The 24,524-nt window shown below is 48.4% G+C and overlaps 1 protein-coding gene and 1 long non-coding RNA gene across 3 annotated transcripts in view; one reads left to right on the top strand and one right to left on the bottom strand.

Annotated features, from left to right (window-relative positions):
• EPSTI1 (epithelial stromal interaction 1) overlaps positions 1 to 24,524 on the top strand; it is a 198,141-nt gene that overhangs the window by 19,083 nt on the left and 154,534 nt on the right. For both annotated transcript variants that reach the window (XM_040425422.1, XM_040425421.1), the window contains exon 2: positions 22,963 to 23,021. In XM_040425422.1, coding sequence (XP_040281356.1) covers positions 22,963 to 23,021 — 59 coding nt within the window. The remainder of the gene's footprint in view (positions 1 to 22,962; positions 23,022 to 24,524) is intronic.
• LOC120995912 lies at positions 13,280 to 23,610 on the bottom strand. Its single transcript, XR_005777697.1, has 3 exons — positions 23,511 to 23,610; positions 16,548 to 16,553; positions 13,280 to 13,290 (listed from the first exon to the last, which is right to left on the bottom strand). It is a non-coding gene; the product is annotated as an uncharacterized LOC120995912 (long non-coding RNA).

Below are 24,524 nucleotides of genomic sequence, written 5' to 3'. Positions count from 1 at the left end.
TGCCCTGTTGCGCTGTTTCGACCAACATGGCCAGTGGCGATGACGCAGTTATCAGCGTTACAATACCACTTCTATGTCTCCTTGAAAAAACACTTAGGGCGATGATGGAAGAGGATGTGGGCCAGGCGGAGGAGGAGGAGGAGGAGGAAGAGGGGTAATTTCTAAGACTTTCAGGCCAGTTTTTTGCAACAGCAGAGGCCAGGTACAAATTTGGCCAGCCAGGGCCCACTACTGGAGGACGAGGAGGATGAGGAGGATGAGGAGGAGGAGGATGAAGCATGTTCACAGCAGGGTGGCACCCAACGCAGCTCGTGCCCATCACTGGTGCGTGGCTGGGGGGATACGGAGGACGCAGATGATACGCCTCCCACAGAGGACAGCTTGTCCCTAATTCTTGGCAGCCTGGCACACATGAGCGACTACATGCTGCAGTGCCTGCACAACGACTGCAGAGTTGCCCACATTTTAACGTGTGCTGACTACTGGGTGGCCACCCTGCTGGATCCCCGTTACAAAGACAATGTGCCGTCCTTAATTCCCTCAGTGGAGCATGATGGGAAGATGCGCGACTACAGGCGCACGCTGGTAGAGGCGCTCCTGAGAGCATTCCCGACTGATGCCGGGGGACAAGTAAAAGCACAAGGCGAAGGCAGGGGAGGAGGAAGAGGTCGCCAACGCAGCTGTGTCAGCGCCAGCACCTCAGAAGGCAGGGTTAGCATGGCCGACATGTGGAAAAGCTTTGTCACCTCGCCGCAACAACCGGCTCCAACTGCTGATATGGAGCGTGTTAGCAGGAGGCAGCATTTGACCAACATGGTGGAACAGTACCTGTGCACACGACTACACGTACTGACTGATGGTTCTGCCCCATTCAACTTCTGGGTCTCCAAATTGTCCACACGGCCAGAGCTTCCCCTGTATGCCTTGGAGGTGCTGGCCTGCCCTGCAGCCAGTGTACTCTCTGAACGTGTATTTAGCACGGCAGGAGGCGTCATTACAGACAGACGCAGCCGCCTGTCCACAGCCAACGTGGACAAGCTAACGTTCATTAAAATGAACCAGGCCTGGATCCCACAAGACTTGTCTGTACCTTGTGCAGAATAGACAGTTCTAACAGCCTCAACCATCTATCCTTGTACTCAAGCGCACTTATTCCTTTTTTTTTTTTTATATGTCCCAATATTGTGGGGGATACCCCTATGTAAAAATGCAAAATAAACACATCTGTGTTGGCTACCTATTCCTCCTTTGCCGCCGCTTCCACCAAGAACGCCACATGAGCCTACACCGCCACATCCACCCATTCACCGCCTCCTCAACCTCTTCCTCCTAGATCATTCCTAATATATTTTTTTAAGGTCTTTTATGTTATTTTAATTCATTTCCCTATCCACATTTGTTTGCAGAGCATTTGCCATGCTCTTAAGCACATTTTGCTGCCTTTTGCAGCCCTCTAGCTCTTTCCAGGGATATTTTAGAGCCAAAAGTTCAGGTCCCCATTGATTTCAATGGGGTTCGGGTTCGGGTCAAGTTTGGGTCCCGAACATGAACTTTTTTTTAAAGTTGGGCCGAACCTGCCGAACCCGAACATCCAGGTGTCCGCTCAACTCTAGTAAGGGCTTATTTGGTGTACGGTTATATGTTCTAAAGCCTTTTTTGGCGTGTATTAGTGGGGAAAAAAGGGCTTATTAGCCGTTGTGTGGTGAAGTGAGAAAATTACAGCCTTTTTGGGGTGTATTAATTTCCTTTTTATTTATTTATTCAGACAGAGAAGTGACAGGCCCTACACAGGGGAGGGGCAGAGGCCTAAATGTTTCTGGTACAGGCACAGGTCACAGCAGAGTAAGGGGGTGTGGCAGCAGGGATCACTTCGAGAGTCCTGAGCTTGCGGTGTCATCTAGCTGTTGCCTTGACCAGCAACCCAGCGGTTCTTGAATGGTTGACTCGTTTATCCACTTCGACCCAAGTGACATCAGACACCCCCAGCCAAGAGTCTGTGGGTTCGTCAGACAGAACCCTTAGTTGACATGGCCCGGGAGCAGTCCCTGTGCCCTCATCTGTCCTCAACCTACCTCTGTCCTTTTCTGTTCCCTCGGCCAGAGAAGTATTATATGCTGTGGACTCAGTTCCACTATACAGCGAGGGCGAGCTACTAGAGGACAGTCAGCAGCTACTGCCCAGCCAAGATCTGGAGGAGACATCCGCCGCTTCCTCCGGTAGGCAGGCAAGTAGTGATGAGGAGAGTGGCGTGGGAGCTTGTATTGCGAGCGGTCAGGCTCCTGGCTCAGAGACCGTTGAGGAGTACATCAGTGACATGCAGACAGTACTCGATGATGATGTAGCTGATCGCAATTGGGAGCCGGGTGACGAAGGGGCTTCATCATCATCGGGAGAAGAGGGTGGCAGCTTGTGCGTGAGGCAGCAGCAGAGCCAGCAAAGCGGTAGCGTGGACGGGAGTCAGCAGGGTGGCAGCAGTGGGAGGTCGGGAGCCAAACGTACCCGGGGTAGACCACCCGCTTCGCAGGAGCCTACCTGCCCAGAAAGAAGTGGTGCAGGGGTTCTCGGAGGCAGCGGCGGTAGCAGTTAGTCAGTGAGCAGTGCTGGGGGTAAAATCACCTACTCGGCGGTGTGGCAGTTTTTTGTTAAGCTGCCAAAGGAGGTGAACATGGACATTTGCCGAATCTGTGGGAAGAAGGTGAAGTGTGGCGAGGGTGCCAATGTTGGCACCATGGCCCTGTGTCAACATATGCAGCGTCACCATAAAGTGGCCTGGGAGAACCGTGACTCCAACGTGGTGGTCTAGCTTGCCGCAGCAACCGCTGCATCACCCAGTGGCACGCACCCAATTTCAGGCAGTCAAGGCTCCAACACCTCAGCCAAAGGGAGCTGTCTGTCCTTCCCATCATCTACTGGCCCTGATGCTCCTGCTCCTCGTCCTCCTACTCTTCGTCACTCATTCCATCAGAAATCGATCACCGAAGCTATTGCCAAGAGACAACAGAACGTTCTCCTGGCCAAGTTGCTGGTGCTGCAATCCCTCCCTTTCCAAGTGGTGGACTCTACACCTTTCAGAGAACTGATGGCTTTTCCCGAGCCGAGGTGGAGAGTCCCAATGCGTGATTTATTTGCCAAAAAGGCAGTACCAGCCCTGCACAAATATGTAGAACAGAAGGTGGGCTTTGTCTGTGCCAACTCAAAATCGGAACCATGGTGACCGACAACGGGAAGAACATGGTGTCAGCGCTGCATCAAGGAGGGCTGAGCAATGTGTCCTGCATGGCGCAAGTGTTCAATCTGGTTGTCAAGAAGTTCCTGAAGTTTTCCACCCATTTGCAAGACATCCTAAAAATTGGCAGGAAACTTTGCATGCACTTCAGCCACTCGTACACCACCAAGCACACCCTCCTTGAACTGCAGCAGCAGAACAGCGTCCCCCAACATAGGCTGTTATGCGACGTTTTCACCCGTTCAAATTCCACCCTCTATATGTTGGACCAACTATATGAACAGAGAAAGGCCATAAACGATTTCTTGATGATCCAAGTGGACAGGAGTACTCTACTGTATAACTACGATGTCAGCCAGTGGCAGCTCATGCATGACACCTGCCGTTTGCTCCGGCCATTTGAGGATGCCACGTTATTTGTCAGTCGCCAGGACTACAGGATGAACAACGTCATTCCACTGCTTCATATCCTGGAACAGATGCTGGTATATCTGGGTCAGGGGACTGCAGACATGGCGCCTACATCTCACGGCCACATGAGCCCTGTGGGGGCTGAACTGAAGGAGGACATTGGAGCACAAGCAATGTGTAGAGAAATGGGTGGTTTTTCTACACAGGTGACAGGAGAGGAGGAGCAGGAGCAGCCAGTGGAGTAAGAGGGAGATGAGGAAGATGAGACAGATGACCCAGGCACACTGTGGCAGTATGCAGTGGAGATGGAGGCAGGGAGTCCCTCCGAGTCACTTGCGTAAATGGCCCTCTGCATTCTCACTTGCTTGGGTAGTGACAGCCAAATTATCACCATTCAGCAGATGGATGACTTCTGGCTCTCCTCCTTGTTGGACCCTCACTGCCAGTTCAAAATGGGGGCCTTTTTTACACCCGCTGAGAGGGAGAACAAACTGAACTACTATAGAGACATCCTATGTAGTCAGTTGGCCTCTGCCTATCTGCGCCATGTCCATCCTCTCGCAGGTCTGACCGGGGGGCCCTCTGCGCTCTCCTTCCACTGCTATGGCTGCTGTGGGGGTAGGAGCAGTACCAGCTTCATCAGCAGCAGCTTGAGTCTACAGTCGATGATGAGCAGCTTTCTTAACCCGCCTAGTTAAGAAACTACTCACCACCAGTAGCAGCTAGACCTGGAGCACAACCTAAACCAGCAGGTGGTGGCATACTTGGACAGCAACCTGCCACCCCACATTGAAGATCCGCTGGACTACTGGGCAGCCAAACTCGATTTGTGTCCGCAACTGGCCGAGTTTGCCCTGGAAAAGCTGTCCTGTACGGCCAGTAGTGTGGCATCAGAGCGAGTGTTTAGTGCGGCGAGGGCCATAGTTACCCCAAGGAGAACTCGCCTGTCCAGTGTCCACCCAAAATGTGGAGAGACTGACCTTTGTCAAGATGAATCAGGCATGGATCAGCCAGGATTTCCACCCATTAATGCCTGATGAATCAGATTAGATCATCCATGCTGCCTTACCCAAACCTTGACAAAAGAGACCGGTTTCTTCTGGCTACCTGCCTCAGCTACTATTCTGATGCTGCCACCCACCTGATGCCACACATCTGATGCCAAGTGCTCCTTCTTACACCCACAATCATCAGCGGATTCTGTTATTGCCACCAACCTCCCCACTCTGTCATGGGGTCACTCTGTGGTCTCCTGATGCTGCTTCCACCTCACCACTCAGGTCTTCTCATGCTGCCACCTCCACACTCTGTCATTGTGCCACTCTGTGGCCACCTCTACACTATGTCACCTTGTCAGTCTGTGGCCTCCTCATGTCCTCATGCTGCTGCCACCTCCACACTATGTCACCTTGCCAGTCTGTGGCCTCCTCATGCTGCTGCTGCAACCTCTACACTCTGTCATTGCGCCATTTTATGGTCTCCTCATGCTGTTTCCACCTCCACACTCTGTCATTGTGCCACTCTGTGGCCTCCTCATGCTGCTGCTGCTGCCACCTCCACACTAAGCCACATTGCCAGTATGTGGCCTTCTCATGGTGCTGCTGCCGCCTCCTCACTATGTCACCTTGCCAGTATGTGGCCTCCTCATGCTGCTGCTAACTCAACACTATGTCACTGGGCCACTCTGTGGCCTCCTCATGCTGCTGCTGCCACCTCCACACTATGTCACCTTGCCACTCTGTGGCTTCCTCATGCTGCTGCTGCTGCCACCTCCACACTATGTCACCTTACCACTCCGTGGTATCCTCATGCTGCTGCTAAATCATCACTATATCACTGGGCCACTCTGTGGCCTCCTCATGCTGCCATTGCTGCCACCTCCACACTACAGTATGTGCCATTGCCACTCTGTGGTCTCCTCATGCTGCCATTGCTGCCACCTCCACACTACAGTATGTCACATTGCTACTCTGTGGTCTCCTCATGCTGCCATTGCTGCCACCTCCACACTACAGTATGTCACATTGCCACTCTGTGGTCTCCTCATGCTGCTGCTTAATAAACACTATGTCACTGGGCCACTCTGTGGCCTCTTTATGCTGCTGCTGCCACCTCCACACTATGTCACCTTGTCAGTCTTTGACCTCCTCATGCTGCTGCTAACTCAACACTATGTCACTGGGCCACTCTGTGGACTCCTCATGCTGCTACTACCTCAACACTATGTCATTGGGCCACTCTGTGGACTTCTCAAGCTGTTCTCCCACCCTCCCAACTCCACGACTGGGCCACTATTTTGCCTTTTTGGCCTGGTTGACATCATCATTTATTTGACCCTTCTACTGATCTGTCAGTAGAAAGGAAAAATGAGACGCACAATGGATCCTGTCTGTGTAGCAACTGTAAGGCCTGTATGGTCCCATCAGAATTGGCTTATGATTTGGTAGCCAAAAGCAGGAGTGGGTACAAAACACAGAAGACATTCAAAAATTCCATTCCTGTGTCATCTCTGTTTTGGATCCACTCCTGTTTTTTTGGGCTTTAGCAATACTGATGGATTATTGACCAAATGCTGACCAAGTAAAGGCAGATACTCCACAGAAAGGATCCGTTTTTTGGGGGGTTATTGTTCTGACTGATCAGAGGAAGAGCAAAATAATCAGTGATCTCAACACAAACTTACTGCTGACACCCTCTCCACTCTGTCAGAGGGGCACTACTTGTATAAGCATTTAATAGAACAGTTTCTGTAGACATCTATGTGGAATCAGCTGTCGACGGTGTAAAAGGAGTGCGCTCTTTCACGCTACAGTTGGAACTCGGACCTCTGCACGGTTCTTTATACCTGGCCCTAACATCGACCTGTAAGGCTGAGTTCACACTTGCTCTACACCACTATACAGGCTCTCTGCAGCCAGGAAATAGCAGTTTTTTACGCGATTCGCCGCTAATAATTTCGGATCAAATCCAATCTTTTTGAAAAAATTGGCGAACCAGCCAAATCTAAATTTTTAGAAATTCGCTCATCTCTAATTATAAGGCTACTTTCTATTCAGTGCATGTTCACTATAAGGCCCCATGCACACGACAGTTGTTTTTCTCAGCCTTCATTCCGTTTTTTTTGCGGATAGGATGGGGACCCATTCATTTCAATGGGTCAGCAAAAAAATGCTGATAGTTCATCCGTTTGTGTTCCGCGTCCGTTGTCCGTGTTTCCCTTCAGCAAAAAAAATAGTGTATGTCCTACTTTTTTCACATTTGCAGACAAGGATAGGCATTTATTACAAGGGATCTGTGAAAAAAAACAGATCCTCCAAAAAAAAAAGGATGCCTCATCCGTTTTTCTTAGCGGACGCACAATTTGCGGACGCAAAAAACAACTGTCGTGTGCATGAGGCCTTACCCTGAGGGCCCTACAGCAACTAGAATTACTGAAGGGAGGATTAATTATATAAACACCAAAACTACTTTTCCCAATAAGGTAACATTAACCCATATTTATCATTAATAGCAAGACCAATACAGATATATAGATAGTAAAATATATATGCACACAAAAAGATTTCATTAAATAATTGATTTTAATCACAAAATATTGCTCAACATGATTAGCACGCACAAGAATTAAAAAATTATTAAAAACAAATCAGTTATGGTGGTCTGGCAACAAGGTAAAGGTGATAAAGTGCAAGTGCATAAATCAATAGGTGGCAATGTAACCACGGCACAACACGTATGGCCGTGAAGTAACTAGTCATACAAAGGCTGTGTAGCCCAATTTACATGCAATACCAATAATACATTAACAAAGTAAAAAGGTAAAAAGCAATCATCATGCCCACCAAAATAAGTAATACCATACCGAGTCAGACCACCACCATTTCCCTAATTAATTCCCCTGGATTAATTATATAGTACTTGTAAACGTCTTATTATTTTGTTATATTTTATATATTAATATATAATTTTACACATAAAGGTCACATGTTGGTAAGGCTGAGGTTCAGCCTGCATTTGTGGGAGGGGCTTGAGCCTATTTAAACCCCCACTTACCTCATCACAGTGGGCGTTCCGGTTCTTGGTTATTCACTGGCTAGTGTTCGTGTGTTTCCTGGTACCTACGGTCGCCTCTTGCAGAGTTCGTGTCTCCTGGTGGTAAGTAGGGGAGGGGGGGGCTCTTTCGCAGGGCAAGGACTGCGGCGGTCTGGCACCCTCCCTCCGCCTCATGCTGCCGGTGCGTTCCAGCGTGGAGCGCACGGGCTTCCGGCTCCCCTCCTCCTCCACTCGTCTCCCTGTGTTCCTGGCGGTATGGCGTCAGGTAGCGCACCCGGCAGCCGGTCGGCTCGTCATGCTGGAGACGGGGGGGGGTGCTTTTCCCTGGTCTGGCCGGCTCACCTTGTTCCCGGCACGGCGCAGGAAGGCGTGCGTTCCAGGGTGGAACGCACGCACTTCCTGGTTCCGGTCCCCGCCCGCTCCACTTGCTTTCTGGCGGCAGCAGGGACAAATCAGCGCCTGCCGGCGGATACCCGTTCATCGGGGAGGGGGGGGGGTTGGGTTCCTGGGCAAGGCTGCACCCCGGGTGCGGCATGGAAGCCGGTGCACATAGGCGTGCGTTCCAGCCTGGAACGCACTCTTCCGGCGCTTCTGTGACGTCACCCGCCCCCTGCCGGTCTCCCTGGCTGCAATGTCAGCTTGCGTTCCACGCTGGGCGCGGGCTCACGGGCAGCCAGGCCAGACGGGGAGGGGGGGAAGAAAGGAGGGGATAGTAAAGGAATAATTCACATAAATGAAATAAGCAATTGGTATCAGTGTGTGCAGTAAACCCGCCACAGGGTCTATATAAAAAAAAAAAAAAAAGGGGATAAGTACGTTGGTAAACCCGCCATATAGTCCGCAAAAAAAAAAAAGGTATATGTGAGTATTTACAGCACAAACCCGCCATATAGTCGGGTCATCAACCCGAAAAAAAAAAATAAAAAAATATATATATAATATAAATATATATGTATTTGCGGCACAAACCCGCCATATAGTCGACACCGACTAACCCCCTTTTAATAAAAAAAAAAAATAATAAAATTATTTAATTTTCTCGGTTGGACAAGGATAGGTGTCCCACGTAGGACCGATCTGGCCCCACCTCGGGCACCTGGTTACGGCCAGGGTGTCTGGTCTTCCTGGTTTCGCCCAGGCCACCGGGTTTTGTCTTGTTGCCAAGTCATTGTCGGCCGGTCACAGTCAGGTGTCCGGTCGCGGTTGGTGGCACCTCCTTCTTCCCTGGTACGCCCGGGGCTCGGTTCACTCCTGGTACGCCCAGGTCTTCATGTTTTTCTTGTCTATCACACGGGTTCACGCACCTGTCCTTCGGCTTTCAAGTCTTCCAAAGGGGCCGTCCTCGGCTTCTCCCCGGGTCATTCTTGCTTTCCGTAACTCCTAGGTTATGGCTTACCACTGCCCTTCGCGGGCCGCTGCTACGCGCAGCCTCTATTTCATGGTTACGCGCCTTCTCTCCTGTCAAACCGCCTGGTACGCTCAGGCGGCTCTCTTTTCGGTCAGGTGTTCGATCCCATGCGCTCGGATGGTTACTTGGCCTTAGGGTGAGCCCCAGCCTGGCCAGTTCGCCTGGTTCCGCAGGTTGGTGGGCACCCGTGTCCTCTGCACTTTCAAATGTTTTTTTTGCCTGTGCTTTATTTACAGAAGTTTGTTCCCAGTTCTCCGTTCCTTTCGGTCCTGTTCAGGTAAGTTCGCACTGGCACCACCTCGGTCCCAGTCAAGTCGTAACCACGCGTTAATTATCTTCGTCTGTTCGGTTAGGCCAGGTTCGACTGAGCCGTCTCGTGAATTCCGTTACCGGTACGTGTCTCTCTGTCGTGCACCAGTCCAAATTCCAGTACATCGTCACCCTCGTTTTTTTTTTTTTTTTCCTTTTTTTTTTTTTTTTTGTTATGCCTTGTATTTTTGTTTAGCTGCTCTGCCATGTCTCGAGCCTCGGACATGGAGGACGGCCTTTCCATCTCCGGCTCAATCGTGTCAAGCCAAGCGGGTCCCTCATCCCTTCGGAGTTGGACCATCCCAAAACTGTTGGCCGAGTTGAACCGAAGAGGCATTCCACATCCGGCCACCGCAAGAAAGGCAGAGCTATACAAACTGCTCATGACCAGCCCCAGCACCACAACAGTGCAGCCAGAGGCGTCGGCCATCCATTTGTCCCTGGTGCAGCTACAGGCGACCCTGAATTCCTTGGTGGACTCGGTGGCGGATGTGCGGGCAAGGGTTTCGGAGCTCGAATCCCGGCCACCCGTTGTACCCCCGGCTCCCGTTCCGCTGATGACTCCCTCTACATCAGGCTGGCTGGCTACAGGTACGCCAAGACCCATTCCACATGTGTCCCCCTCTCACTTCATTCCTGATAACCTTAAGAGAGACATCCTGGCAGGGAAAGATGTCAATCTGGCATCAATCCTCATTGCCGCTCAAGATGTTCCCGAGAACCGGGTCATCAACTGTGGCGATGTGTCGGTGGTCCTTCGGGCCAAGGATTCGCGGCTCAACCGCAAGTTGTCCATTCCGGAATTTGTCCTGGCCTTCAGCCTCTTCAGGGACATCGTCTGCACCGCACAGCCGGAGAGAAGAGAGGAGCTTGACAGCTATTTGTACCTGGTCACTGACCTAGGGCACAAGTATGGTGGGTCGGCCTTCTATGACTACCACCGTTCCTTTGCAGCTAAGGCGGCGGCAGCTCTGGCCCAGTTCCAGTATGTCACCAGCTGGTCCTTGATTGACACCGAGCTCTTCTGCCGTCACTTCGCTGGCCTCAGGGCTCCCAACTGTGCGACGTGTCAGTCGATTTTCCACTCCTCAGAGTGGTGCCCCAATACCGCGCACCCGCCTCAGGACAGGGCCATCCCGGGGACCTCCGGGTCATTTCCATCCAACCCCTCCACAGACAAGCTCGGCAGACCTATTGTCTACCTGGGGAAGAGCCAGGTCTGTAATAACTTTAATTCAGGGGGGTGCTCATATGCCAGCTGCAGGTCACTCCACGTCTGCTCCCTGTGCTTCAGGGCTCACCCACGGTCCGCCTGCCCAAAGAAATCTTCCAAAGGTTCCTGACTAGCGGACATCAACGTGGACCTCTTGGCGGCACTCCTTCATGATCACCACGATCAAGACTTCGTGGCGTTCCTGTTGGCAGGCTTCCGCCAGGGGTTCCGCACAGGGCTCATCACCCTGCCGCAGGTGCCCTGGCAGGGCAGGAATCTGCTGTCCGCCACCCTGGACCCTCCAGCAACTAGCGAGTTGCTCCAGTCGGAAGTTTCCAAGGGGTTCCTCATAGGCCCGTTCCCACGCATCCCGTTTTCCTCATGGCGCATTAACCCCATCGGCTTAGTGGCAAAAAAGAACACTAATAAAAAAAAGATTAATTTATGATCTGTCCGCCCCTCATGTGTCCGGTATTCCAAGCCTTAATTCTCTGATTCCCTCAGAGGAATTTTCCATGCGTTATTCCTCGGTGGACGACGCCATCCAGGCCATCCTGTCACATGGTAGGGGCGCTTGGCTGGCAAAGGTTGACATTGCGGATGCATTTAAACTCCTGCCCATCCTGCCGCAGTTATGGCAATTCTACGGCATTGAGTGGGCCGGCCAGTATTTTTTCGCCAACAGGCTCACGTTTGGATCCAAGAGTAGCCCGTGGTTATTCGACCAGCTGGCCAAGGCGCTGCATTGGATCCTGATCCATCACGGGGGCCTCCGGTCGGTCATCCACTACCTCGACGATTTTCTGGTTGTCGAGGATCCGCAGGGCGGGTCCAGCATACTCACCATCCTCCTCGGATTGTTCGCCAGTCTGGCTGTTCCGATCGCGGAGTCAAAGACTGAGGGTCCTGCCACGAGGGTCTCATTCTTGGGCATCGTCCTGGATTCGGTTCTGTTGCAAGCCAGCCTACCGGAGGAGAAACTCACTCAGTGTCGGGAGGTCATTTCCCATGCGGCAGCCACGGGATGCCTCACTAGAGTCGAGTTGCAGTCTCTTCTGGGGCGGCTCAACTTTGCCTCCAGGATTATGCCCCAGGGAAGAACCTTTGTGTCAAGGCTGCTCCAGCTTCTTCCCTCAGCACCCGAACAGGACAGCATCATCCGTTTGGACGGCCAGGCCATGGCAGACCTGGCCATGTGGGAGTTGTTCCTGTCCCGATGGAACGGCGTCTCCTTTTTCGTGTCACCTTGGTCTTCCTCCTGCCCGACCATTTTTTCAGACGCAGCTGCATCTTGCGGCTACGCTGCCATTTGGGGTTCCCAGTGGCTAGCGGATCGTTGGCCCAGTACCATCTTAGAGGAGGCTGAATCCATCCGCACCTCCTCTCTGTTGGAATTATACCCCATCGTGGCAGCTGCTCAGGCATGGGGCCACCTCTGGGCTAACTTGCCGGTGATGTTTGTGACAGATAACCAGGCCTTGGTCGACATCTTGGCCAAGGGCAGGGCCAAGTCCCCCAAGATCATGGCGCTGTTGCGCCAGCTGGTTTGGCTGGCCCTGTCACATAACTTCCATGTGCATTGTAGCCACATCCCGGGGGAGAGGAATGTAGCAGCCGACGCACTGTCTAGGTTTAATTTTGAACTCTTCTTCCAGGTCATGCCGGAGGCCGAGCCACGCAGATATCCCACCCCGCCTTTCAGTTCCCTGTCAATGGACTAGGCTTGCTCGTCTCGTCAGCAAGGGACCTGGCGCAGCAGTCCCTTGCCCCAAACACGGCCAGGAACTACCTTTCAGGCCTGAAAACCTTCCAGGAGTTTTCACGTCTGCACCCGCAGGCGGGCCTGGCGGACATTCCTTACATCATGGCCTTCATCGCCCATTGCCACCACCAGTTACACCTCTCCTACAACACCATTAAGTTGTACCTAGCAGGCGTCCAACACCACACCATGCTCCGCAACCCAGGGGGCGGATCCATTTTTTCTGCGCATGCAGTCAAGGCCACCTTACCAGGGGTCCAGAAGGGTGGGTCCAATCCCTCGTCCCGCAGGCAGGGCGTCACGGGAGAGATGTTCCGGAAATTATCTTCAGCCCTGGATGGTGCTCCTTTTGGGCCCTTTTCCAGCTTAATCATCAAAGCTGCCATGTACTTAGCTTTTACGGCTTCCTTAGGCCAGGCGAGTTCACGTGCAGCACGGCGGGACGGTGCAGCCTGCACCGAGAGCAGCTGGTGAGGGTGGTTGACCATTACGCGCTGAAGATAATTATCTCCAAAACCAGTCAAACAGGCCCCCCGGTGGAGGTCCAGTTTTTTTCCCACTAGGAATGAATGGTGCCCGTTACAGGTATTTGACCAGCTCATCCTCGCCCTCCGGGATGCGCCACCTCACAGCCCTCTGCTACCCCATCTGAAGGGAGCTCTCACCACGGCGCAATTCATCAGCCACATCCGCACGGTGGCTGCTGGCTTAGGGTTGGACTCAGGAGCAATATCCGGTCATTCCTTCCGCATTGGGGCAGCCTCCGCGGCTTCCCGGCAGGGGGTCCCCGCCCACGTCATCCGAAAGATGGGGAGATGGCGTTCGTCTTGCTTCACCAGATACATACCTAACCCGCAGGTGGAGATTTCGCAGGCATTTCGGTCTTTGGTGTTATAAGGTAATAAAGTCTTACACCTTAACTATTTTGTTGTCATTTTGCCCCCTTTTAGGCTACTCTCATACCCGGCTCCAGGCACACCTCAGCCAGTTAGGTTCCAGGCAGGCACGCTGCCCAAGGTTCGTATTTAGCCTTGACCACAAGTTGGTAAGGCTGAGGTTCAGCCTGCATTTGTGGGAGGGGCTTGAGCCTATTTAAACCCCCACTTACCTCATCACAGTGGGCGTTCCGGTTCTTGGTCCCACCCACCCATTCCCTTCATTTCAAGGGTCCTCCTTAGGGTAGCCCCCTTTTAGGCTACTCTCATACCCGGCTCCAGGCACACCTCAGCCGGTTAGGTTCCAGGCAGGCACGCTGCCCAAGGTTCGTATTTAGCCTTGACCACAAATATATATATATATATATATATATATATATATATTGTAGGGGATCATCTCTTTTCAGGGGGTCACACTCACAGATATCTTCGCAGACACGATTATAATGTCCAAACTCTTGGTTTATTTCAGACACTTTAGCAAAGCACAGGTTAAGAAGTCGCAGCTTCAACTTATCACGTGTGACATCCACACAAAATAACAAACCCTTGCCCGGCTAGGCTCTAACTAAACACATAAGCGTATACCTGATTCACCTAGAGAGCCCTGTTCACACATGGAACACAAATGCGGCTTTCCTCAGCCATTCGGTCCAGCAACCTCCAGGCTGTGACACTTCAATACCTTTTGGGGGATTGTGGCCCAGTAGTCCTCCCGACTCTGGCCTCGTGATCCTTGTTTCACAGGCGTCACCGCGTCCCCCAAAGTTCAGGCTATCGCCTAGCCTCGTGGCCCCTCAGCCCACCCGACTGAGACCACTCACACAGAGCCTCACCAGGACTCTGCTTCACAAGACACTCCAGAGTGAGCCACACCCAAGATCCAGTAGCAGGATTAAATAGGATCCCTGGACATGAGCATGCCCTAAGTCCCGGACTGGAGCATGGGGAACAGGCACCCACCCAACACATTGCCTGTTCCCAGTAAAAGCCTGCCCTGAAATAGCTGAACCAGCTACACTATCTATATGGTGTCCCCCAACTACTTTAGTGGACACCTGGACTACTTTTACTCCACCAAGGCCGGGCCCCTTGGTGACACGCTCCTGGTGCAAACAACACCTCAATGTTCACATTGCCACAATATATACAGTACAGACCAAAAGTTTGGACACACCTTCTCATTCAAAGAGTTTTCTTTATTTTCATGACTATGAAGGCATCAAAACTATGAATTAACACATGTGGAATTATATACATAACAAACAAGTGTGAAACAACTGAAAATATGTCATATTCTAGGTTCTTCAAAGTAGCCACCTTTTGCTTTGATTACTGCTTTGCACACTCTTGGCGTTCTCTTGATGAGCTTCAAGAGGTAGTCCCCTGAAATGGTCTTCCAACAGTCTTGAAGGATTTTTCAGAGATGCTTAGCACTTGTTGGCCCTTTTGCCTTCACTCTGCGTTCCAGCTCACCCCAAACCATCTTGATTGGGTTCAGGTCCGGTGACTGTGGAGGCCAGGTCATCTGGCGCAGCACCCCATCACTCTCCTTCATGGTCAAATAGCCCTTACTTTCAAAGTTTTCCCAATTTTTTGGCTGACTGACTGACCTTCATTTCTTAAAGTATTGATGGCCACTGTTTTTTTTTTACTTAGCTGCTTTTTTCTTGCCATAATACAAATTCTAACAGTCTATTCAGTAGGACTATCAGCTGTGTATCCACCTGACTCCTCCTCAACGCAACGCATTTATAAGGCAAGAAATCCCACTTATTAAACCTGACAGAGCACACCTGTGAAGTGAAAACCATTTCAGGGGACTACCTCTTGAAGTTCATCAAGAGAATGCAAAGAGTGTGCAAAGCAGTAATCAAAGCAAAAGGTGGTTACTTTGAAGAACCTAGAATATGACATATTTTCAGTTGTTTCACACTTGTTTGTTATGTATATAATTCCACATGTGTTAATTCATAGTTTTGATGCCTTCAGTGTGAATCTACAATTTTCATAGTCATGAAAATAAAGAAAACTCTTTATTTCTGAATGAGAAGGTGTGTCCAAACTTTTGGTCTGTACTGTATATAAAATATGTAAATATATGATATATATATATAATATATACATACAGTGCCTTGAAAAAGTATCAGTACCCCTCAAACTTAAAAGTATTTTATTGGTATTTTATGTGATAGACCAACACAAAGTAGCAAGTATTTGTGAAGTGAAAAGAAAACATTTATTTTTATTTTTTAATGAATTAAAATCTGAAAAGTGAGTCAATACCTTGTAGGACTACCACCTTTCACTGTAATTACAGCTTCAAGTCTGCAAGCTTTTCACATCTAGAGTCTAGAGGCTGAAATGTTTGCCCTTTCTTGTTTGCAATATGGCTTAAGCTCAGTCAGATAGAAAGCCTCTGTGAACAGCAATTTTCAAGTTCTGCCACAGAATCTCAATGGGATTTAAGTCTGAATTTTGAATGGGCCATTCTAACACCTGAATATGCTTTGATCTAAACAATTCCATTGTAGCTCTGGGTGAGGGGCATAGCTAAAGGCTCATGAGTCTTGGTGCAATAGTTCAGCTTAGGCCCCCCTTCCCCCTTTGTGGCCAGGGGCCATGAAGTACATAGCCTTCGTGCTGCCTGAGGCAAATATTGAAACGGCACTCCCCATGCCACATTCTGGACCTAAACTCTTCTCTACAGCAAAAGGTGTGACTTGACCAGCATGCACTTTCTATAATAACAGTGTCTTCTTATGTGGCACAAGGTCTTTGGGCCCCCTTAGGCCGATTGCTACCTCTGCACCACCTATAGCTATGCCCCTGCTCTGGCTGTATGTTTAGGATCGTTGTCTTGCTGGAAGGTGAACCTCTGCCCCAGTCTCAAGTCTTTTGCAGCCTCTACCAGGTTTTCCTCCAAGACTGCCCTGTATTTAGTTCTATCTATCTTCCCATCAACTCTGACCAGCTTCCATGTCCCTGCTGAAGAAAAGCATCCCCACAGCATGATGCTGCTACCACCATGTTTCATGGTGGAGATGGTGTGTTCAGGGTGATGTGTAATGTTAGTTTTCAGTCCCACATACCGTTTTGCATTTAGGTCAAAAAGTTCAACTTTGGTCTCATTTGACCAGAGCATCTTCTTCCACATGTTTGCTGTATCCCCTACATGGCTTGTGGCAGACTACAAACTGGACTTCTGCTGGCTTGCTTTCAAAAATGACTTTCTTCTTGCTATTTTTCCATAAAGGTCAGATTTGTGGAGTACACTGCAAGTAGTTGTCTTGTGGACAGATTATCCCACCTGAGCTGTGGATATCTGCAGCTCCTCCAGAGTGACCATGGACCACTTGGCTGCTTCTCTACTTAGTGCTCACCTTGCCTGGGCTGATAGTTTAGGTGGACGACCATGTCTTGGTAGATCTGAAGTTGTGCCATATTCCTTCCATTTTCGGATGATGGATTGAAAAGTGTTCCGTGAGATGCTCAGAGCTTGGGTTTTCATGATACTGTTTGATCACTAATGTTCTAACACACCTCTGAGGCCTTCACAGAACAGCTGTAGTTATACTGAGACTAAATTACACACAGGTGGACTCTATTTACTAATGAGATGACTTCTGAAGGAAGTTACACTGGATTTTATTTAGGGGTATCGACGTAAAGGGGGCTGAATAAAAATGCATGCAACACTGTCCAGATTTTTGTTTATTAGCAGATTTTGAAAACTATGTATCATTTTCTTTTCACTTTACACATACTTGCTACTTTGTGTTGGTCTATCAAATAAAATCCCAATAAAATAAATTTAAGTTTGTGGGAGTAACGTGAAAATATGTGGGAAAGATCAAGGGGTATGAATACTTTTTCAAGGCACTGTGTGTGTGTGTGTATATATATTCATTGTATAATAATGCAATGTCATGCATCACTCTTATATACTTTATACTTCCTCATCTATTTCAAGATTCAAGATGCTGATCAGTGAAACATTTTCTTCTGTATAATTTTTTAAAAATTCATTTTCCAAATAGTACTGCTATACTATAAATTAATTATACCACCTGTGACACAGTGAGGGGAATGGTCTGGGAAAACAGGTATTTTCCTCCCAGCGTGTGCTGCTGGGCTGATTTGCTGCCAGATGGGGTCAAATACTGGACTGGATTTTAATTGCTGGTCCGGGTTTTTGGCAGCATCTGGCTGTCCTTAAATAGACAGCTGGGCTCAGCAGCAAGATCTTTGTGTTGGGATCTGAGGCTTGGTGCCAGGTTGGAGGGCTGAGACCCATCGGCCGAGCAAACAGGCCACCTAAAGCCTGCCATGGACTGCTGGAGGCAGAACTGACATCAAGGGGACTTGTCTTATATGAACTTTCCAATTTGCGTGAAGTAACACCAAGATGCCCTTTCCATTTTGTGTGAAGTAAACACCAAGACTGCAAAGTAATGCATTGTTTTGTGCATTTGCCTCAAGTGTGAATAAACACTGAAGTTTTGCATTAAGAACTTGTCTTTTGCCTCTGTACTGCGTCCGCTTACCCTATCTACCAGAGCGAAACCCCACACACCATACAGTGAATAATTCAACCAATAACGGAAGGTGATTAAAAAATGCCATCATACACGATAAAATGTCACACACCATATTTTGGAGATCTACTTTTAAAGGGATATTCCCGTCTTGGATATCTATGGCATATTGCTAGGATATGCCATAAATGTCAGATGGTTACTTTTCCCTATTTATGGTATGTCCTAGCAATATGCTATACTCCCAGAAGGGACAACCCTTTTCAGTAAATGTTATTTTCTTCATATGCAGGAACAGATTCCAGAACAAGGAAAAATGATCCTCCCACTGCTTATTGACTGTATAAGTCACTTGATCTCATATTTTTGGGATTGTCCCTACCATTTCCATTTTCTGGATAGAATTAAGAGCCCATATACAACAGATGTTAGAGGTGATGTCAATCCCAGTCCACTGCTTGCACATTTTCTTACCACTGCTAAATACAGTAACTTACAACTCGACCTGTCATGACTTCTGACATATCACGACTAGAGATGAGCGAATTATTGAAAAGTTAGATTCAGCTGATTCGCCAAATTTTACTAAAAAATTAGCTTAGTGACAAATTACTTTGTCACGAAGCGCATTTTTTTGTAATTAGTGGGCGCAATGACAGGGAGCTGCAATAGCTCCCCATACATGATTGCGGCATCTGAGTGTAAAAAACTGTGTAAAATTAACCTAAACTAAATTTTTTATGAAACTTACCGCCTCCATTTGCTTGCGACAGGCCGGCTTCCGCCATCTTGCTTAAAGATCTGGCGTGAAATTTCGCACGGCGCGAGATGACGTGATCACGCCGGCTGGCGTGGTGACGTCATACAGTACATCACCACGCACGGGATTTCGGCTGAGATCTGCAATCAAGATGACGGATGGCGGCCCGTCGCGATCAAATGGAGGCGGTAAGTTTTAATTTTTTTGTTTTTTACACTATCTCAGGTAAAATCGATTTGCTAACACGAAGCACGAGGAAATTCGGCTTTGAGGCGAATGAAATTTATCTTGAAATTCGGATCGAATTCCACTTCATGGGATTCGATTCGCTCATCTCTAGTCATGACTTTTGACTTGTCCGTTTCTATATGAAACAATAAATATGTCAGGAGAAGTGACAGGTCCTGTTTAAGAGATTTGTTAAACGGAACACCTCATGGATTCTTTATGTAAGACCATGGATAAGTTTGAAAGGGAATGTTCTTTAATTTATAATTATAAAAATACTCTATGTCCTCAATGACCACTTAGGTGCCATTGAAATGGCATTTTTTCTGTGGCTCAGACAAGGCTGTGATGTTTATGCCTCCCATTCTTTTCAATGAGAGGCAGCTCTGAAGGTCGGTTTAAAGCCGTGACCACACTGAGAAAAGACATGTCCATTTTTAGTGCAGCCTCTCTGCGATTTTCAGAGCTGCCTCCTCCTGAAAACAATAGGAGGCAGAAACAATGTGGCAGCTGGTGGAACTTTACCGCAGTGTCTGCCCCAAAATTCCAGCTGAAAAAAACAGTGTGAACAGCCACTTATTCTTCTCCAGTTCTTGTTGCCTATAGTCATTTACAGTAGCTTATACCCTCTTACCTGCCTTTGTTTTCTCCTTTTAACTAATCTGTATTGGTAGTCTTCAGGTCTGCTGGTACTCCTGTGTACTGCAACTGCTGATTGCTGAATGGTATTTTCCTTTTTCATATTGTACCCTTAACAAAAGGCATGCGCACCACCGCTTCATTCACATGTCACACAGATGGCGCCCAGTAATCATGGCAATTCTAAATCCACTGTAAGCTACGCCCTATATTAAACTTCTGCTGGTCACTAATTGTCAAACATCTGCTGATCAATGTCATTAGTGATTGTCTCTAGTATGAAATAATGTTAACGGCAGCAGGGGCGTAGCTAGAAATGACTGGGCCCCATAGCTAAATTTTTTATGGGCCCCCCCCTCCCGGATCTCCCACCCCCACATACCTCTCGGACCTCGCCGCCACATCCGCAGCTCCTCATGCACTTGCGACAGTTACGCGTAAAACTGAGCACAGACAGTTGGTCACTGGCAACGCATTTGTGCCAGTGTAGGAAATGTATGAATCTAAATGTCTGTGTATTAAAGAAGATTGTTAAATTGTACAGGGGTCTGTAACACACGAAGGTGAAAGTACATATCGTGGGGTGTGTATGTGTATTAGACAGAAGGTAGGGATATGTATCTTGTGTAGTTTGGGGATTATGGAGAGTAAGGGGTATATATCTAGTGCTGATACACGTGTATATATATTTAGCAGAAAATTCAGTGCAACATAAAATGTAAACAAAAACTGGAATTTGCGCTATATGTCTGTTCAGACATAATTTGTCTCTTTCAAATTATAAGCTCCCCTTGTATATAATTTACTTACAGTTCTGAAGCCTCAGGGGTGCTGGGTGGCTTGGCCTCAGGGGTGCTGACAGGCTTGGCCTCAGGGGTGCTGGGTGGCTTGGCCTCAGGGGTGCTGGGTGGCTTGGCCTCAGGGGTGCTGACAGGCTTGGCCTCAGGGGTGCTGACAGGCTTGGCCTCAGGGGTGCTGACAGGCTTGGCCTCAGGGGTGCTGACAGGCTTGGCTTGGCCTTAGGGGTGCTGGCTGGCTTGGCCTCAGGGGTGCTGGCTGGCTTGGCCTCAGGGGTGCTGGCTGGCTTGGCCTCAGGGGTGCTGGCTGGCTTGGCCTCAGGGGTGCTGACTGGCTTGGCCTCAGGGGTGCTGACTGGCTTGGCCTCAGGGGTGCTGACAGGCTTGGCCTCAGGGGTGCTGGCTGGCTTGGCCTCAGGGGTGCTGATAGGCTTGGCCTCAGGGGTGCTGGCTGGCTTGGCAGGGCAGAAGTGTGGGAGACTGTGAGGCATTTTTTTCTCCAAGCTGCTCCGGAGATTATACCTCATTATACCTCAGGTCAGACCACCAATCAGACCCCCAATGTTAATCAGACCTCAGTTTACAGCCCCAATAAGATCCCCAATGTTAATAAGACCCCAATAAGACCTCAGATAACACCTCAGCTCAGACCCCAATATGAATGACCTCCAATCAGACCTCAGATAAGAGCCCCATGCCTCATAGCAGCCCCAGTAGCCTTATAGCAACCCCCAGTAGCCTTATAGCAGCCCCCAGAAGCCTCACAGCAGCCCCCAGTGCCTCTCCATCAGACCCCAGTAGCCTCTCCATCAGCCCCCAGTAGCCTCTCCATCAGCCCCCAGTGCCTCTCACCAGCCCCCAGTGCCTCTCCATCAGCCACCAGTGCCTCTCCTCTCCATCAGCCCCCAGTGCCTCTCACCAGCCCTCAGTGCCTCTCCATCAGCCCCCAGTGCCTATCCATCAGCTCCCAGTGCCTCTCCATCAGCTCCCAGTGCCTCTCACCAGCGGCCTCCCAGTGCATCTCCATCAGTCCCCAGTGCCTCTCACCAGCCCCTAGTGCCTTCTCCATCAGCCCCCAGTGCACCCTCCCCGGTATTAAAATCATTGGTGATGATTTGCTGACAACAAAGCTAAGGGCGGGATTGGAGAGAGTGAGACAGGCTGTGACATGCGAGGACTGGAGAGAGATGCAATTCAAAATCCTTCATAAGGCGACATATGCTTTCGATTTATCTTACAAGGATGCCCCAGCACATTATATCAGAGCCTGTCCAAAATGTCAGTTACCTAAAGCCAACCTTCTCCATGGTCTCTGGGAGTGTCCATCCTTATCCCAACTATGGAGTGAAGTGGTCAACCAGATCAAGGAGATATGGGACATTGAATTGGATCTCTCTCCCCAACAATGTATTTTTCACTATATCCCGATGGACCCGGAGGGGAGCACTTCACAGGTGATCGGCGTCAAGGGGATACATGTAATGTTATTGTCCGCAAAGAAGAGTATACTGAGACATTGGCTGTACCCCTCGGTGCCCAATATTGAGGAGGTTTTGGGCATAGCAAAACAGATAATGTATATGGAAAGATTAGATACAGAACAGTGTAAGGGTAGAGCCACGAATAATTTCTTCAATAAATGGAGAAGATTCATTGTAAAGATACTACCCCAGGATGAGATAAAGGAGTTGGTAGCCCCGTTCCTAGGTACTCAGTGGTATCTCCTGGAGAAAATAAAGGGCACGCTTGGAAGACTGGACAGTGATCGGTCTGAGGGAGGAGATATGTCTTAAACTATGAAACTCAGATTTAGAAAATAGGTGACACACATGGTGAACCACAAGGAGCTAATTTTGTTAGTTTGAGATACATGTTGATTTCGGGGGGGGGGGGGTATTTAGCATACAAAAAACAAAAATTGAGAAAATGATTATACATTGTTTTCGATGTCTTGTCTCTCAATCAATTCGTAAAATTGAAATGTAATTGATTCTTGATCAGATGTAATTTATTGTATCTACTGATATGTGATCTATTCCCACTTATTCTATTTGATGGGACATGTCATGCCATATATTGTATTGTCATTTTCTGCCAATAAAATTTGTTTAAAAAAAACAAAATAAATCATTGGTGGGCAGTGCACCCTCCCCCTTCCCCTCCCAAGTATTAAAATCATTGGTGGGCAGTGCACAATCCCCCCTCCCCCCTCGTTTACCTTGGTTCTGACAATTTCCCACTTTTGCTGCTACTCCAAAGACGAAGCAGAACCTGTGCCCTTGCTCTGCTAATCGGAGCAGCGGTGCCAACAGGAAATTGTAAGGGCCGGGCTAAATGTCTGGCCCTGTCAATCTTGCGATAGGTGTGTGCTTCTTCACCTGCAGACACTGCCCCCCACAGGTGAAGAAGCCCTGCCGATGAGACGAATCGATTTTTAGAATTGATTAGCTCATCTCTAATAAGGACTCTGAAATGAAGTTCCTATAGATCTAAAAAAAAACTCACTGCAGTTTCCCCATAATATAACTCATCCTCTTATCTACTGGTGTTAGCTTGTAAGCCACACATTCGCTGTGCAGCATTTATTGTTGCTCAAGTTCTGTTTGAATTGTGCTGAATAGTAGTTGTTGAAGTAATGTATATTGAGTCAATGTTAGTTATTTTAATGTCTGTCATATTTCAGCTCAAGTCCCTGCCGAATTATTCAACCAGATCCATCAAAGAGAGAAAGACTTCTAAGATGTAAGAAAACTTTTCAAACATACACACGTAACACAGTTTTATCTATTGTCTGTGTAGTCTTACTTCATTGCTAAAAATGCTTAATTTGAAGAAAATTCTAAATTTTGTTTAGGGCTCATTAAAACACCTTTATTGAGGCTCCGTACAACCTTCCAGTTGTACTACAGCACCCATAGATTCTATGAATCCATGCTGTAGGTCTCCAAACCATATGAGAGAACACAGATTGTCTATTTGTTTATAGTACAAAACTGTAGGGACTCCATGTTCCTACCTATGTATTCCATGAACACTGCCCTGCTGTGTTTATGGTACCTTAGTTATGTATGCTGCTCATAATACATAAATCTGATCCCATAAAATGGTCTCATAAAATGTGAGGGTGTTTCAGAATATAGTACAGACTCAGTGTGGGACTGGGGTGCCAAGAGACCACCATTAGAAGTGACTCTAGGGGCCCACCCTATAGTTTCATGCAAATATTGACACAAGGGGGTTTTCTGATTTGCATCAACATTCTTTAAAATAATCCTTTATATAGGAAGCTGTAGTGCAATAGCGCACATGACCGCTTCAGCTAATCACTGCCCTTGGCGCTGTACACTACTGAGGCCAGTGATCAGTTACAGCAGTCAGGTGCGGTACACAGGCATTTTACAGCAGCAGCCAAAACATTATGTCCCAGCTGCAGCCTGACGGATAGAACAGGGCATTGGTACTGGATCAAATAGTGATCAGACTGGTGAGTAAAAACAAAAAAAAAATTTCAGTTTTATTTTAACATCATCCCTGTAGTTTGACCCCAAAATGTGAACTTAGGCACCTTCAAGCTCAATACTTAGATACCATAACAATACCAAGCTCTGTGCATAAATACAGCAACAGAACACTTCCACACATGCCAGCACTCTTTCATACACACACTGTCATACATGCATGCACTCTTACATACACACACTATTATACATGCATGTACTCTTACATACACACACTATCATACATGCAGGCACTCTTACATACACACACTGTTATACATGCAGGCACTCTTACATACACACACTGTCATACATGCAGGTACTCTTACATACACACATTGCCATACATGCAGATACTCTTACATACACACACTGTCATACATGCAGGTACTCTTACATACACACTGTCTTACATGCAGGCACTCTTACATACATACAATGTCATACATGCAGGCACTCTTACATACACACACTGTCATACATGCAGGTACTCTTACATACACACTGTCATACATGCAGGTACTCTTACATACACACACTGTCATACATGCAGGTAATATTACATACACACACTGTCGTACTTGCAGGTACTCTTACATACACACAATGTCATACATGCAGGTACTCTTACATACACACACTGTCATACATGTAGGTACTCTTACATACACACACTGTTATACATGCAGGAACTTTTACATACACATACTGTCATACATGCAAGCACTCTTACATACACACACTGTCA

The sequence above is a fragment of the Bufo bufo genome, chromosome 3 (genome assembly GCF_905171765.1).
Source record: "Bufo bufo chromosome 3, aBufBuf1.1, whole genome shotgun sequence".
NCBI classification, from domain to species: Eukaryota; Metazoa; Chordata; class Amphibia; order Anura; family Bufonidae; genus Bufo; species Bufo bufo.
The sequence above is the reverse complement of the archived record's forward strand: the minus strand, read 5'-3'. Positions and strand labels throughout refer to the sequence as shown.